The 15,708-nt window shown below is 40.2% G+C and overlaps 1 protein-coding gene across 5 annotated transcripts in view; it reads right to left on the minus strand.

Annotated features, from left to right (window-relative positions):
• Cep135 (centrosomal protein 135kDa) overlaps positions 1-15,708 on the minus strand; it is a gene marked incomplete in the record, with an annotated part of 69,744 nt that overhangs the window by 53,774 nt on the left and 262 nt on the right. For 4 of the 5 annotated variants that reach the window (XM_013518558.1, XM_013518557.1, XM_013518555.1 and 1 more), the window contains 7 exon segments: positions 1,124-1,339; positions 3,134-3,262; positions 5,485-5,569; positions 7,629-7,770; positions 8,577-8,744; positions 9,237-9,427; positions 11,203-11,359. In XM_013518558.1, coding sequence (XP_013374012.1) covers positions 1,124-1,339; positions 3,134-3,262; positions 5,485-5,569; positions 7,629-7,770; positions 8,577-8,744; positions 9,237-9,427; positions 11,203-11,315 — 1,044 coding nt within the window. 5 annotated transcript variants of the gene reach the window in all.

Genomic DNA, 15,708 nt, shown 5'->3' on the forward strand with positions numbered 1-15,708 from the left:
AAAATAGTGGTATTTCAAGAATTATGTAAAATAGTGGCAATACATAATTTTAAGGAGTCAATACTTAGATCCTTAATATGCACATATAGTCTTTCCAATAATATTTTACTTTTTAAATATTTACCAACAGCCAGGCGTGGTGGTGCACACCTGTTATCCCAGCACTTGGGAGGCTGAGGCAGGAGGATTGCTGAGAGTTTGAGACCAGCCTGGGCTACAAAGTGAGCTCAAGGCCAGCTTGAACTACTTAGCAAGATCCTGTCTCAAAAAGACAATAAATAAATAAATAAATATTTACTAAAATTTGTGGTACATGTGTCACTTTGATCCACTGATCACTACTGTAACGATAACACTACTCAGAGGAAAATGTTAATACTTTGAACCTTACAGTCACAGGAAATTTTTTCAATTCATGTATGTTTTACTCTATGCAGGTATGATGACGTGATCATAAAAAGATATTCAAGGATAAAGTATGTTAAAATAGGATTAAATTTTGCAAAGATTTCAAGGAGAGTCATTTAGTTTTCACCAGCTACATTAAAAAGAACCATGAGATTAGTTTTAAGAGGTCAGAATTTATGAAAGACTACAAATTTTATCTTTTCCAACTTAATAAAAAAAATAGCTACTAACATAAAATATGCAAGAGCATGTACTTTTAAAACGCCTCTAAAAGGTTCTTGAGCAAAAAATTAGAGGGCAAGGTTTATAGACTCTCACCATGAAAAGATAAGAGAAATTTTCAAGAAAACAGGACAGAGTTAGGAGCTCTATCCAAAAATAGGTGTGCTTTTCTTTCTTTTTTTGAGATAAGGTCTTGCTATGTAGCCCAGGCTGGTCTCACAGCAATCCTCCTGCTTCAGCCTCCCGGGTGCTGGGATCACAAGCACATGCCACCATGCCTGGCTAGGTGTGCTTTTGAAAAACTGTCAACTAGAACAAATGCAATTGTTTGGAGGGTGTAAACAACCCTTACGGAAACCTTAAAATTACTAAAAGAAATGAAAAATAACACATTCACAAAATAAATCAAAAATGTGGACATTGAATCAAATGGGCCCAAGCTTCACTGTGTCCTGAGAGAATTAATGACCACTCCCACAGTGAGACAGATTACCTTTGCTTCCCCAAGTTCTTTATCAGCCGTCTGAAGCACTTCTTCTTTATGTCGTTCCAGTTGCTGCGCTAAGTGGTCTATTTCAGTTAGTTCTTGGCAGAGCTTTTCGTTTTTGTTACTTAAATTCACCACTTCAGTTGCCACTGTCTCCTTGGTTTCCATAAGCTCTTGAATGTGCTTCTCCAGGTCTTTATTAGCTTGCTGAAGAAAGTCAACCTAAATTCAATTTGTCATCATAAGGTATACAAATTGGAAAATTATCTTAAATTTTGAACTATAGAAATTAAAACTATAGCTGTTTTATATTTGTAAACTTAAATACTGATTTTATTTGCAAAACTGACAATATGTGCTTGTGTATTAATGAAAATATACGCCCACTGCTTTGGTTTTCAAGCATAGAAGGAAACCTGGCTGAACTTCTTCCCCCAACAAAGTATCTAAAAATACGACAAGGATATCACAATGATGACATTGAACTGTACTGTTTAAAATACAGTACCCACTATCATCTACAGGTGCTACTAAGCCCTTGAAATCTAGCTAGTCCAAAATGAGACGCACTACAAATATAAAATATACACAATACTTCAAAGTCATGGTTAAGGAAAAAAGAATAAAAGTATTACACGCTGAAATAAGATCCTGGATAGAGTAGCATAAACACATTATTAAGGTTAAATGCACCTCTTTCTTTTTCTTTTTCTAAAGGGTTAGCTGGGAATTTCAAGTCACACATCTGGCTCAGGCCACATTCCCGCTGGGCAGCACTGCCCGACAGCTGGTGCTGGCGTTTTCTCCTTCCTGTTCTCTGACTGCAGTCGAGGCCGTGCTGACATGTCTAAGGGCCACACGTCACAGTGTAGAATACTCCTGCTCTTTCAGTTTTAGGTTAAATGCAAGGCATGAGCGAACACAACTTATAGGTATGAGAAAGATGTATATTCCTATACATATATATACTCATATATTATGTATTCCTATATATGTAAATAATATATCCTATGTTTATATATTTAAAACCATCTTTTTGCAAAATTATCATGAAATTTTAAAATATAAAGAGCCATCCAGAAGAGTCTCTCATCACACAAAGATAAGCTTTGCTGGTACATTTGGCTGTGTTTCTTTAAGTGTGTCCTCTAAGGACCCATATACAGTATGAAACATGCAAACTGAACACCGCACTGCCCACAGCTCATGCTGAGCCTTTACCATTACGATGCGGCTCAATTCCTGCTTCACTCAATATTCTTTAAGAACGAGGGTTTTCAATGGATAAAAATTGTGGCATTTTTATGTAATGGAATATTACTCAGCTATAAAGAAAGACAAACTTGAGGCTTTTACAGGTAAATGGTCACAACTGGAGACCATACTCATAAGTGAAATGAATCAGACCTGCATGGGTAAGCACTGCACTGGCTCACTACTGTAAGAACCTGAAAGAGTGAATAAAAACTAGGAGGTATGACAGACATTGTGAAACAAAAGGAAACTGCTCAAAAGTAAAAGGCAACTGCGATGAGGGAAAAGAGAAAAGAAAGAAGGGGAAATTATGTATGTATGTGTATACAGGATAGCTAACATAGTTGTACTACGGACTTCTATCGCTTTATTGAAAGGAACAGTTAATGATTGCTTATTTGATCAACCTTGCATGTCTGTATTTGTTTTCCTGAGTAACCACTTTGAAGTTATCAGTATGTAGTACAGCAACCGTTGTTAATTTCCTGTCACCTTGTCTGTAACTCAGTATTGCTCGTATTGTTCTGGTGCTATTTTGTAAATGGATGTCTGTTAGTATGTTTTCGTTCTTTTATTTTTAAAATTAAAAAAAATAGTTAAAGAACAAGATTTTTCAATAGTTGTACCCTATTTCTAGATACTTGAGCTCTACCGATTTTTTTTCTGTAAACAGTGAACAGCCTCGTCACTTTTACAAATTACAGGGCATTATAAACACTGAGGGTTTTACACACACAGTGAAATAATGGTAAGAGCCATTACCTGCACATTTAAGTGAGCAATCAGCTTTTCGTTGGTTTTATTTTTAGTCTCCAGAGACAAGACATCTGGGGAGCGACCACCATCCAAAGCAACTGACAGTCGCTCGATCTCTCGCTCTCGCAGCTCAATCTGCAGACACAAAGCCACGCTATCACTTTCAAAATACCAGCTCTGATCCAAATGGTTAACACTGAACATTTCTCGGATGTGTTCTTCTTATGTCCCACAATGTGTAAAAGAGAGTAACACCCACATTTGTATTGATACATAATGCCTATTAGCAGAGCAAGGGGAAGTAATTCAGAAAATGTCAACCTAAGTATTATCAATATCACTCCCTAAGTATTTTCCTCCGATTTTAATTTTGGGTTTCCCCCTCCTCTAAGAACAAACAACTGATTATCAGAAAGAAACTTGTCGGCACACTGTGTACATGTTCAAGCCCTGCACCGAGTCTGAGCTGCTTCCGTGCCCGGCGAGACACCCAGGGAAGGAAAGGAAAGCATAAAGAAAACCGCGCTGTTGCCACTGACTCTCAATATTACAACGGACAGGCAAGCGAGGCCAATTTAATCATCTGTTATTTACAGAACAACAGGTAAATAACCAAAAAATAGTTGTACAGCTACTATGAATTGATGTTAATTCATATGCAAGTATTTGGAAAAACTCACAATCTTTCAAGCTGTGGTTTTCTTAAATAAGGAAAAGGAGGAAGAAAAGCCAAAACACTCAATTAAACAAGTAACTCTTGGGCACAAAAGTAGGCATACAAAAATAAATAAAACATGGTCTCTCACTTTCAGCAACACATACCTTTTTAAAGGGAAAACTGGCTGTAGAATCTGGTATTCAGACAGAGTAGAGGAAATAGGTATTTGGCACCAAAGCGGCTAAGAGATTTAGTTGGCACGGTATATGTGTCTGTGGAGGTTATCAAAGACGTCATCAAAATATGTCTGACAGGACTGTAAAGAACGCTAAGAGAAGAGGGCTATTCCAGGCAGTGACGCGGAAGTAAAAAGTGGGGTATTTCACAGGCACAAGAACCGGCTCCACGTGACTGGATTGTAAGGTGCAAGGGAAATCTAGGTGGGAGATGAATCTGAGGAATCAGGCCTTGGGCAGGAAGAACAACCCCTTACCTATTAAGAGAGCTGGAGTGTAAATACTGATAATTATGAGGGTAAAAAGAAAAGCTTATTTTCTCAGGTTGCATTATGAGAAGGGAAGGTATCATTAATTGCTGTTATGTTTGGTTCTGGCACTGAATCCAGACTTTAAGAGGGGTAAGCATGCAGTCTATCCCTGAGCTAAGCCCTGATAGTACAGAATTCAGAATACGTGGTGAGAAAAACAAAACAAACTCAAGTAAAAGAAAAATAACAGTAATAACTGACAGCAAAGTGGGCTCAACTAAGCTTAACAGCTACAATGAATTGTTGGTTTCAATGAGAATGCTCAAGCAATTTTCTCCAAACACTTCCGCTACCTCACAGAGATGGTAAAAACTGGCTAGTTCACGTTCACGAAATACTTGGAACAAAATGTGATGGAAGTCTGATTGTAAACTCAAAAACACCAGTAACAACTCAACTCCTGCATATCTGATATTTTTAACATCTCTTTATTAAGTTAGTTTCTGGGTTGAGATGATTTCCTTTCTTTTTAACTCCATTTTTATGCAAATAATCTTCAAAGTACTTCACAAACTTAAAAGTTATACTAACAGATAAAGTACATTTATATTTATATGTACAGCTTCTTTTACTCCAAAAAATGCATCCACGTGCAGAAAATGAAAAATGTGTTACCCAATGTAAACATGAAGAAGCATGTTAAGAAGGAAATCTTTTGATTTAGCCAAGATGTCAACAGAAAATGCAAAGGACAAAGTTTGGTGTGCTTTGATATAGCTTTGCACTGATTAATCGCCCTACTTCATCAAGAAACTGCTTTATGAGTTACTCATGCTTTTAGAGAAAACACACAAAAAACAACACCACAGAAGAATAACTTCCACAGAGATTTATGTCCAAAATAACAAAATCTATAATAAGAAGAAAATAATAAATACAATTATAAAACACACTGGGTAGTCAAATGTTTCACCTGAAATGAAAACAAAATGATAGTATTACTATTACTATTCACTGAGGTATTACTATTCACCTCAGTGAATAATGAAGGAAAGGGGCCATTTGAGTCATGCTATTACCTCCACTCACAAACCGCCAGAAAAGGTAAAAGCTGTAGAGAAACAGTATCCGTAACATAAAATGTAACTCAGTTCTAGTCACAATTGGGGCACACCCACCTCAACCCACAACGCCAGGTAATACAAACCCTACCTGCTTGCTGTAATCTCTCACCCCGCTTTCCATCACTGTTAACTTTTCTTGTAGCTGGTGGACTTCCTGCTGAAGTTCTTGGATCCTGGAAGGCATTTATAATTGATGTCAATGCATGTGTGAAGAAAAGTAACAAGAAATCAAAACAATTAGTTATTTTATAAATTCTGTACTCTTGCTTCTCAATGAGGGACCAGTGCTGTATCAAAGGATCCCAAAATCTCAATAGGAATGTAGTACACCACCTTGGAGAATTAATTTTGTTAGATTAAAAACTGAGTAGCAAATAATTTGAAACTTAGATACACTATGCAATAAAATACTTCACTACCGCATTTTGATCTTAGGACAACTCCTGGGGACACTGCTGCTAATGCTTACGTTTACAAAACTGACAGTTCAGTTCAAAATTCAGAACATCATTAAGTGAAACAAGGGACTAAAATGTTGTTTTAGGATGTTAATTAAACTCATATTGTCTAATAAACTGCAATCTTGGAGAAAAGAAAAATATTGAGATAACTGCAATTTTTCAGCTAACTACAGCAAAACACCTACTCTTTCTGAAACCTGTAAATTCTAAGAGAATGAAGATTTTGTGCAAATTACTTCAATTTTACAAGTACCCAAATGTATTTGTACTATCTCAATAGGACATAACACATTTTTGTATTGGAATGATAAAGCCTGAAGCCAAGTCTACTTTTTCTGGGGGGGTAACGGGAATCAAACTCAGGACCTTGTGCTTGCCAGGCAGATGCTTATGCCGCTGAGCCACATCCCCATCCCCTACCAAGTCTACTTTTAAGATAAAAAGGATTCTTCCAGGGAATGGAGGAATGAGGCTGAACACAACTTATTCCTACTATTACTGGAACCAAAGTTTTCTGCTAGTCTGATTTAGGAGAAGTATGTATACACAAGTATACTCCTAAATGCATGAGTGACTGAATACCAACAAAACATGTACGTGCAAACTGAAGCAGGCAAGACTTGAAAGACTAATGTCACCTATGCAGCCCAAATAATTCTTTAACACTAGCACGTTACCTGAAAAATCCCAGGTTGTGACTTTAACAGAAGATTAAAACGCAAAGTATTTCATGATTAAGTAACCATATAAACATAGCTACACAACACGGTTTAGAACTGCGTGAAGAGATCCTAATCGATTCTCCATCCAATGCTTTTCTAAAGATTAGTATTTATTAAACTAATAAAGCAGAATACTCCCCCATGTTCTCAGCACAGTCTACAAAGTGCTCACGTGCACTATCTCTACTAGTGTATCCCAGGGTGAATGCTCTCCCAGCTATCTCTGTAGTGTCACTAGTGCTGGCTCACTTGCGCCTTCGAATCCCCTACAGTTTTCTAAACAGCAGTCCATGCATTGCTCTGGCCTCATCGCTACTCCTGGATTGCAAGCTTCTCAGAAGAGGCAGCACCACCTCGCTCATCTTTTTTTTTTTTTTCTTTTTTGTTTTTATCCGGTACCGGGATTCGAACTCACGACCCTGCACTTGCCAGGCAGGCACTTTGCCACTGAGCTAAATCCCCAGCCCCCACCTTGCTCATCTTTACATCCTCAGAACACTCGCATGGTGCCTTCCCCAGGAGGCGTAAGGAGCTATAATTCACGTGACTTGCATCTGATTCTAGAAAGTATAAATACGACAGCAAGAGGGACTGTGAGACAGGAATTTCAAGCCTAGTTATAAATCTATTCATGCCCAACTAGCATTTGAAATAAATCTGAAGTAATGAAGATTCCTGTAAGGTAACTTACTTAGAAATGAAACCGTTTAAACATTTCTGACGCAATAGGTTCTTGACGGCACTAAATTATTCTACAGTGAATAAGGACAGACACCTAAGATATACAATCTACTTGAAATTGAAGTATCAATTTTTACTTAAGTAAAAATACTCTGTATCATTCAGAAAGTATCAACTGCCTGTGTACAGTTCTGTGCTAGACATTGGGAATATAATGAGATAAAAGTCTTCCTATCCCTAAACTTGCAGCTGATCCGTGATCAGTGAACTTAAAGAACCTTCTCAGGTTACGATTACTGTTAGCGCTGGGACTGGCCCAGGGCCTTGCGCACGCTGAGCACGCGCTCTGCTCGCAGCGCCCAGGGCACCTGTTATCGGCCACTTGCAGGAGGTCTGCAATGTAAGGGTCCTCGGGCTGCGGAACTGGGTAAGAGCTGACTTCAGAGGGAGGAACCGGCTCGTCAATCTGCATTCGCTGGCGTCTGAATGCAATGCTCCTTTTCTTGCCACCTTAAAAACAAACTGCGTCTTAAAACATTAAGAAACAAAACACCACTAAATTAAATATTCCAGGTTAGCTTTTGTTATATAAAGTGGGACTCTAGATCATATTGCACAGTGATCAAATACTTCTCCCTTATATGTAAATACCCACCCTGCTCTCTAAACAACATATTCCTGAAAAGCTCAACGAGACATGACTATAAAACAAGTTTTCTACGCCCATTTGCTTGGCATATGTGCTCTGATTTAATCTCTTCCTCCACTAGATGGGGATTAGGCTTTGGCAAGAGTAAAAGCTGAGTGTGCTTTGAGGTATTCACTATTATGAGCTCAAGACATCATCTCCAGCACTAAACTGTCAAGTAACGAGCTTAAGGCAGTGAAAACCAAAATACACATGCTGATTAAACAGCGTCAAAAGATTAGATTTTTTTTTGTACCAGGAATTGAACTCAGGACCTTGCGCTTGCCAGGCAGGTGCTTGCGCCACTGAGCTACATCCCCAGAGCAAAAGATCAGATTTAAATAGCAAAATTAGAATATAATGGAGTATCACCTGTACTATAAGGTCATGCTATACCTTGAATTAGTAGGCAATATCTTAATTAATGTTACAAGTAGTGGAAGTAATTTTTTAATAGATAGGCTGACCTTGCTTTGGCCTACAACACATTGATAATTTATCTTTTAAGCATCTGGCCAAGATTAGAATTGTACTTGAAAAAAACTAATAGATCCTTATGAAGAAAAATCCTCAATATTATCTTCATGAGGACTCTAACAAGTTTTGTTTTGAGAAAGAATAGCCTTACCTGGAGTTTGTACCACAGCATGCAAATTCTTTTCTTGAAGTTGCTGAATTTTTTCATTTTTAGCTTTGCTCTCTTTCTCCAAAAGTTTGAGTTTGTGAACATACTGGTTATTTAGAAATTTCAGATCTGCTGTTTCACGTGCACACTTCTTCAATGTAGTTTTCAACTCTTAGAATGAAGAAGATTCAAAGACTAGTTTTTATTTTGTTTTGGAGACAAGGTCTTGCTATAAGGTGTAGTTTGGGAGATGACTGGATCCTGGGTGTGGGACACCGGATTAGTCCACTGAATGGATTACAGCTGGGTGTGACGGTGGGAGACGCAGTGTGGTGGGTGCAGGTGGGCCGTCGTGGGAGCAGCCTCAAAGGGTACTATATATCCCTCTTCTTCCCTGGAGAGCTGCTGCTTCCTACCTGCTATGCCCCTCTGCCTTGGAGCCAGCTTACTACAGACTGAAACCTCTACAAACTGCAAGGCAAAATAAACCTTTTCTTCTTTATACAATTCAGGTATTGTGTCTGAGCAATGGAAGAAGTTGCTATAGGACTATCATCTCTGCTAATCCAAAGTTTCAAAATTAGACTTTATAGTCTTTCTACATAGAAAATAAGATGGGCAAAGGTATTACTGCATCTTAGAAATTACTACATTTTCATTTACCTTTAATATTCTGCTCTGAACACTCTCTCAGTTTCATTAACTCCAGGTATAATTCATTATTTTCTTTACTTAATCTCGCATTTTCAAATTTATAGGGTTCCAAAGCAAAATCAAAATTGGCACTTTCCTTTTCAGCTTTCACAGAAGATAATTTTGATTGCCGAAGGTTTTCTGTTGTATGAACCAAGTCACTAAAATTGAAGAACACAAAATGTAAATACAGGAAAACATTTCATTAATCTTCTAATAACTTAAAATACACTTTAAAAAGGCTTAAAATATATCCGGGTATTAAAAGACATCAAATTCTAAAGAAGAATGAAAACAAGTTCTTTCAAGGTATTGGGGGGCCTAAATAACTTCTCAAAACAAAACTAATTACATTTATAAAATACATACACACTGAATTATCTTTTTTTTTTTACACTGAATTATCTTTGAATGTCCTTTCTTCCTCATTTTCCCAGTTTGTAGAATCTGATTTATTTATTCATTGAGCAAATATGTACTGCCTACTATATGCTAAGCATCAGAGACACAGCAAATAAGCATCAGTGAGTCCCTCACCGCTAAGGACACAGACCAGTGGGACATCATCCATTAAATATTTATCGAGGACACAGAAAAGGTCCTAACCACTATACAGCTTGTCTTCTACAATCTGTCAAAAAGACATAAAACTATGTGACAAACTCAACAAATACGTCACTGAGTACTACACGCTCAACCAGCAGAGGTCAGAGTCTCTGGTCTCACAGAGTCTGCACTCTAGAGAAAGACAAAAACAAGTCTGCAATAATGATGTACATTACGGAAAAAGCAAGTTATGAAAGAGTGCTAGAGGATGCACAAACTTAGAAGCTCAGCAGGCACAAAGGCAAGGGAAGGCGAGAAAGGGGCTCCACAGGCAGACGAACAGCATACCGAGAGACCAAGGGCGAGAGCACACATGAGCCCAGGAAGCTTCAAGTGATTCAACACAGGGCGAGCAATGAGGCCTCGGGACAAAGCCCACGCTAGGCCATGAAAGGTCTGGGAGGTCAGGTTAAAGATCACAAAACATCTTTATTTATTCTCTCCTTCCCATCCTACTGTAAAATCCTATAGCTCCAACTATAAAATCTTCCTGAACACTTCCTTGGTCAAGTCTCAAACTGCTCCAACATAACTCATAGAAAGGAGAAAAACAAATCACAAAGAACTTTTCACTTCAGGCAATATATGATAGCAACGATCAACAACATATGACGTGTGATCAAAACATATGAGAATGTTTAAAGTTAAAAAACATATTATAGTAAATGATATATGGCCATTGATCCCCTTCAAAATGCTCCTCCTTCCTTGGTTTGAACACTCTTATCCCCTTGTTGCTATTTCTGTAGCAGTTCTGGAAGTCCTCTTTCATGAGTGTTTTTAGTTGCATTTCATGGATGCCTTGCTACTAAGAATGAATTCAAAACATTTGCCATTCATAGTCATGTTGACTTTGGGGAAGAACCAGCTGTCACATGGTGCCAGATCTAGTAAATAGGTGGGGAGGGGACACATGGCAATGTTTTCATGAGTCTGCTTTTGCAGTGGATGGCACTTAGCAACAGCACTTACTGTAGTCACACCTCCTAGACACAAAAGAGGACTTCTAGATCTGCTTCAGGAAGTGAAATGAATGCTGGGATTCTGATCCCCACACTGGAAAAAAGAAGTATCTCTAAACTAATTCTATTCAGAGAAACCCTCAAAATGTTTACTCTGAGTATAGTGTGAGTACTGACGCCTGGAGTTTTGCAATGTGGAGATCCGGGACGGAGGACACAGAAATTAGAATCAGAGGAAGAAGAGATAAGCTTCAAATGATTTAATGACTTTTCAAGTCTGTTCACTTCTTTACTGAAGCAAGTTTGATCAGAAACTAGACAAGTGGCTTAAGGACGAGATATGTTTAGAACTGTATTTTTATCTTTACCTGAAGAGCTTTTCTACCAAAGGTAAACACTCGACTGTCAGAGTCTGCCGGTACCCCAGCTGATCCAATCTCTTCCTAATATTAGTATACTTCCTCTCTGCAGCTGTCGTCATCTTGACTTCCAAAACCGTTTTACTCACTTCCAGAAATTAAAGTCCTAAAACAAAAGAATGATTATTACAACTACTGTTGTTGTCTCCAAAAAGAAGAGATTCTTTTAATATGAAGCGATTATTCTTCCTTTCTCTTCACTTAGACAGTCTTTGGGACTATTTACATTGATTTAAATCCTTTGCTATGTTCTCCATGTTGCTGCACCAAAACATGATCCTCTTCCCAAACCTCAATGTAAAAATTAAAATAATAAAGAGCCTGAGATAGGGAAGAAATTCCTCAAGAGGACTCTTTAAAAGCACACAACATAAAAAAAAAACTGAGCAAATATTTATTGACTATTTGCTGGTTAAACTATATGATAAAATGGACTGCATCAAAATTAAAAACATATGGTCATCAAAATATTTTAAAAAAAAGGCAAACCAAGGAGTGCCTGAAAACATAATATCTAAGAAAGCATTGTTATATGGAATAACTCATTAGTTATAACTCAGTAAGACATACAACCCAATGAGAAAATTTAGGCTAAAACTAAATTTACTTGTGCTAAAGATATGGATATACACCTTGCAAAAATAATGTGAAGAAGAAGAGTACATGAAAAAGGTGTTCAAGATAAGTCACTGGGGAAATTCAAATAAAACCACCAAAACGTGATTCTGTCCACACTAGAATGGCTAACACTAAAAGGAACGGCAGTACCCAAAGTTGACAAAGATCTGGAACGGTATTTACATGACAAAGATCTGGAACGGTATTTACATGATGCAAACACCCACACAAGACAAGGATGCTCACGGCAGCTTTATTCATACTAGCTCCAAACTGGGAGCAACTCAAAAGCCAAACATCAACCCCAGAAGGGATCAACCACGACATACTATACACTATTATACTATTCAGGGGAGAAGGGTGTAAAACGACTGATACATTAGCAACAGAGGTGAACCTCAGAAATACTACTAAGCAAAAGAAGCCAGCCACATACACTGTACTAGTCCATGAAGTTCAAAATCTGGTAAAATTACTACAGGGAGAGAAATTAACCCCCATTAAGGATTTTCTAGGGTGATAAAAAAACTGCTGAGGGAATGGTGCACATCTATGGAAGCTTTTCAGATCACTTCACCATGCAAATTTCAACTCAGTTTTATAAAAAAGGAACTTAGTACCCATGTATACGTTTTTAAAACTAAGCACTTATAGCTATACTCTATCAATCTGCTCTGAAATGGAGTTATCCAAAGATAATTCTTTAGAAATTTTGTTCTTTTCTGACCTTTGCTAGTTTAATATAGTCAGTGCTATTCATGGTTCTAAACCAAATAAAAAGCCTTTTGTTTTGTTTGCTTGTTTTTTTTAAGACAAGGCCTTGCTACCCAGTTCAGGCCTTGAACACACTATGCAGCCCAGGCCGGCCTGGAACTCATGACCTCAGCCTCCTGAGTGCTGGGATTATAGGTGTGCCACCTCATCCCACTAAAAGCTTTTTGCTTTTTAGAACAAAGTGTGGCTATGTAGATGTACAGTCCAGGCTGGTCCCGAGCTCACTGTGCCCCAGGCAGGCTCCCTACTCATAATCCTTCCGCCTCGGCCTCCGAGTGCGGGACTGGAGATGTGTACCTCCACACCCACTTCCACTGAACTTGCTTTACATCTGTTGTTGCTCACAACTGACAAGGTATAAAAGCACATGAGCATACGCAGATTCTGCAAGAACCCTGGACTACCTCCGCCTTGCTCGCCTCAGCTAACTTTTGAGATGCCTGATGTTTTAGCCCCTTCTCCCCGCCTCCTGGTTGTGTGTTTTGTAAACTTGTCTGTCTCTTCCCGAACCATATCCGAGTATGGCGTCTGGAGCCAGGCAGCTCCCCAGAAGCCTGTACCACAACACCAGTGACACACAGACCGTGCCCTGAGATTCCCTGCACCTCATTAATCAAGTTAGGAGATGGTGTTGTTTCTTCCTGCACTCGGGCACCAAGGTGAGCTCATTATGTCCAGCTTTCAGTGGCGATGTCACATTCTCTCTGCCCAAGGATCTGCGCACACTTTAGATGTGAAGCTGGCTTTCCTCTGGCCCTTGGTCTTTAGAATGGCTGAAGAGTCTACAGAAATGAGGCTGCTGAGAAAAAGCACTCATCACAATACTTTAGAATTCCTGACAAGCCTGCCACTAGGGTGCTTCCTCATTCCTTTCCTGTGACAAACAGGTTGTGCTTTCCAACGAGCCCACGGAAGCTGCTCCTACACCTCCAGCTAACACCGTCCTGGAGCTGGTTCCTTCACTATCCTGACCACAGGAAGCTTCTGCTCGTTCACCTGTGGCAAGAGTTCCCTCAGGTCAGTCTGCAAAGGCTGCACAGCCCGAGAGGAGGCAGCGCATCTCCTCCTCCTCTGGCCTCACTCAGAAGTAAGGGGAGCATTGCCCACAGGTGCGATGCTATCCTCACGTCCCTCAGCAGCTCCCTGAGATTAGTTTCATGCGTGACAAGGGGACCACAAGCCACGCGATGCTTGAAGTTCACTTTAGTTCTCTTCCCTCAAGGAAAAAGTAACCTACTTTTTCCAGTGGAATTGACCTTAGTCCTGGGAGGGGAAAGATAGCAGCTGGCTTTCTGTCACTTTCTGACATTGTGCTGGAGAGGTATTTTCTGTAGCAGACTTTGGGTTCCAAAGAATGCTGGAAGCCAGAAATTGCTCCTCTAGACTGCTGAGCTTGCAATCAACACAGAATCGCCAAATCCACGTATTTGTCTTAAAAAAAAAAAAAATTCCTTAAGAGAGCCAAAAGAGTGATTCTGCTTAACTATCACTTCTGTTAAGACGTCAAACAGAAATCAAAACAGCTAACTGCTCAGAAAACAAGGTTTCAGTTTCTTATCCCAATTCAAATGAGGTGTGGCCAGGTACCCTATAATCCTAGTTACCTGGGAGGACAGGGTAAGAGAATCACAACTTCAACACAACCCAACCTTAAAATAAACAACAAGGGGCTGGGATGTAGCTCCATAGTACAGTGCTGGGCTAGCACGCACCAGACCTTGGATTCAATTCCCAGCGCCACCAAGGAGAGGGGGTATACAATTCAATCCTGAGCTTCTACAGGGCCTATCACTTTTCAGAAATCCCCAAGACCAATTTCTCCTGTTTGCATTTCAAGGAAGAGACTTCAGAAAGTTGCAATGACCGCCTAAGAGAAATTCTGACCACAGTGATTGGTTCCCCTTGTTTTTAATTCTCTAAATGCAGCGTTCCTTCGCCTTTTTTTCTTTCACTTGTGAAACTAGCAAAAATTTCCCTTGAGCGCTAACAAGTTTGGTCCTTTCCACCCATCCCTCTTGGTCATCACAAACTCTTCTCATATGCAGCATACCGATCAAATTTCACACTATATTCGCCCAGCTGGACCTGCTGTCCATCACCACCACCAAGGAGCAATCCTGCTAAGGATGAAAGGCCATGGGCACCTTCTCTATTTAAAGATAAAGAAAGACTTGCCTCCAGAAAAGCTTTGATCCAAACCACAGGGCCACAAGTAGGTGAGCAGACAAGGGACACCAGGTCTCCCGAGTCCTGTCCAACAGTCTGATTTCCGTATTTACCGTATCACTTCTAAATGAGGACCTCTCCTTGGTTACTGCTTCCTACAGTCTTCTCCCGGCCCGTGCTAGCCTCTAGCCTCGTCTCTGAAAGGCTTCCCCGAAGGCCTTCTAGGTTCCTTCCACAAGAGGGACTGTCTGATCCCCGGTGTTTCAGGGAACCTCCTGCAGGCATTTCGAACGAACTCAAGACTAGTAGGGCAGTATGAGTACTTCCCCTCTTCTTGGCCCCTAACGCTGGTTACACAGAAATAATCCCCTCTTCACACCTTGTTTGGGGTAAAGGAAAGGAAAGAATGAGAGTAAAAAGATTCAAAACATCATGGCCAGGGCCATAATACATAAAAATGGACGAAAATCCTCCCAGGGAAGACGAAAAATATGTACAGGATTAGGCTTTTTCGGCCTACGGTCTTCTTCTGTGGCTATCCTCACAAGATCTTCGCAAAACAACACACAGGGCTGGACTTGCGACCCCGCACACGCGCCGGGACCCCACAAACACACGAACTATCCAACTGTCCAGGCCTGGAGGTGGACATCTCAACACCCGTGCGTCTTCCTATCCGCAGGGCCTGAGGCACAAAACCAAACAGAACCCACCGCCGAGGTCACCCGCGCCCGTCCTCGCTCGGCACGGCGGGGCCGGCGGGCAGGGAACGCTCTCGAGGCGCGGGGCTACGGCTTCGGGGCGCCGTTTCCACAGCCCACACGCGGGGTTCCCGGGCCGAGCGCGCGATCTCAGCCTGAACCGTCCCTCCGGGCGCCTCCACTGCGCCCCGGCCCG

The sequence above is a fragment of the Chinchilla lanigera genome, unplaced genomic scaffold (assembly GCF_000276665.1).
Source record: "Chinchilla lanigera isolate Chin_1 unplaced genomic scaffold, ChiLan1.0 scaffold00046, whole genome shotgun sequence".
Lineage (NCBI taxonomy): Eukaryota > Metazoa > Chordata > Mammalia > Rodentia > Chinchillidae > Chinchilla > Chinchilla lanigera.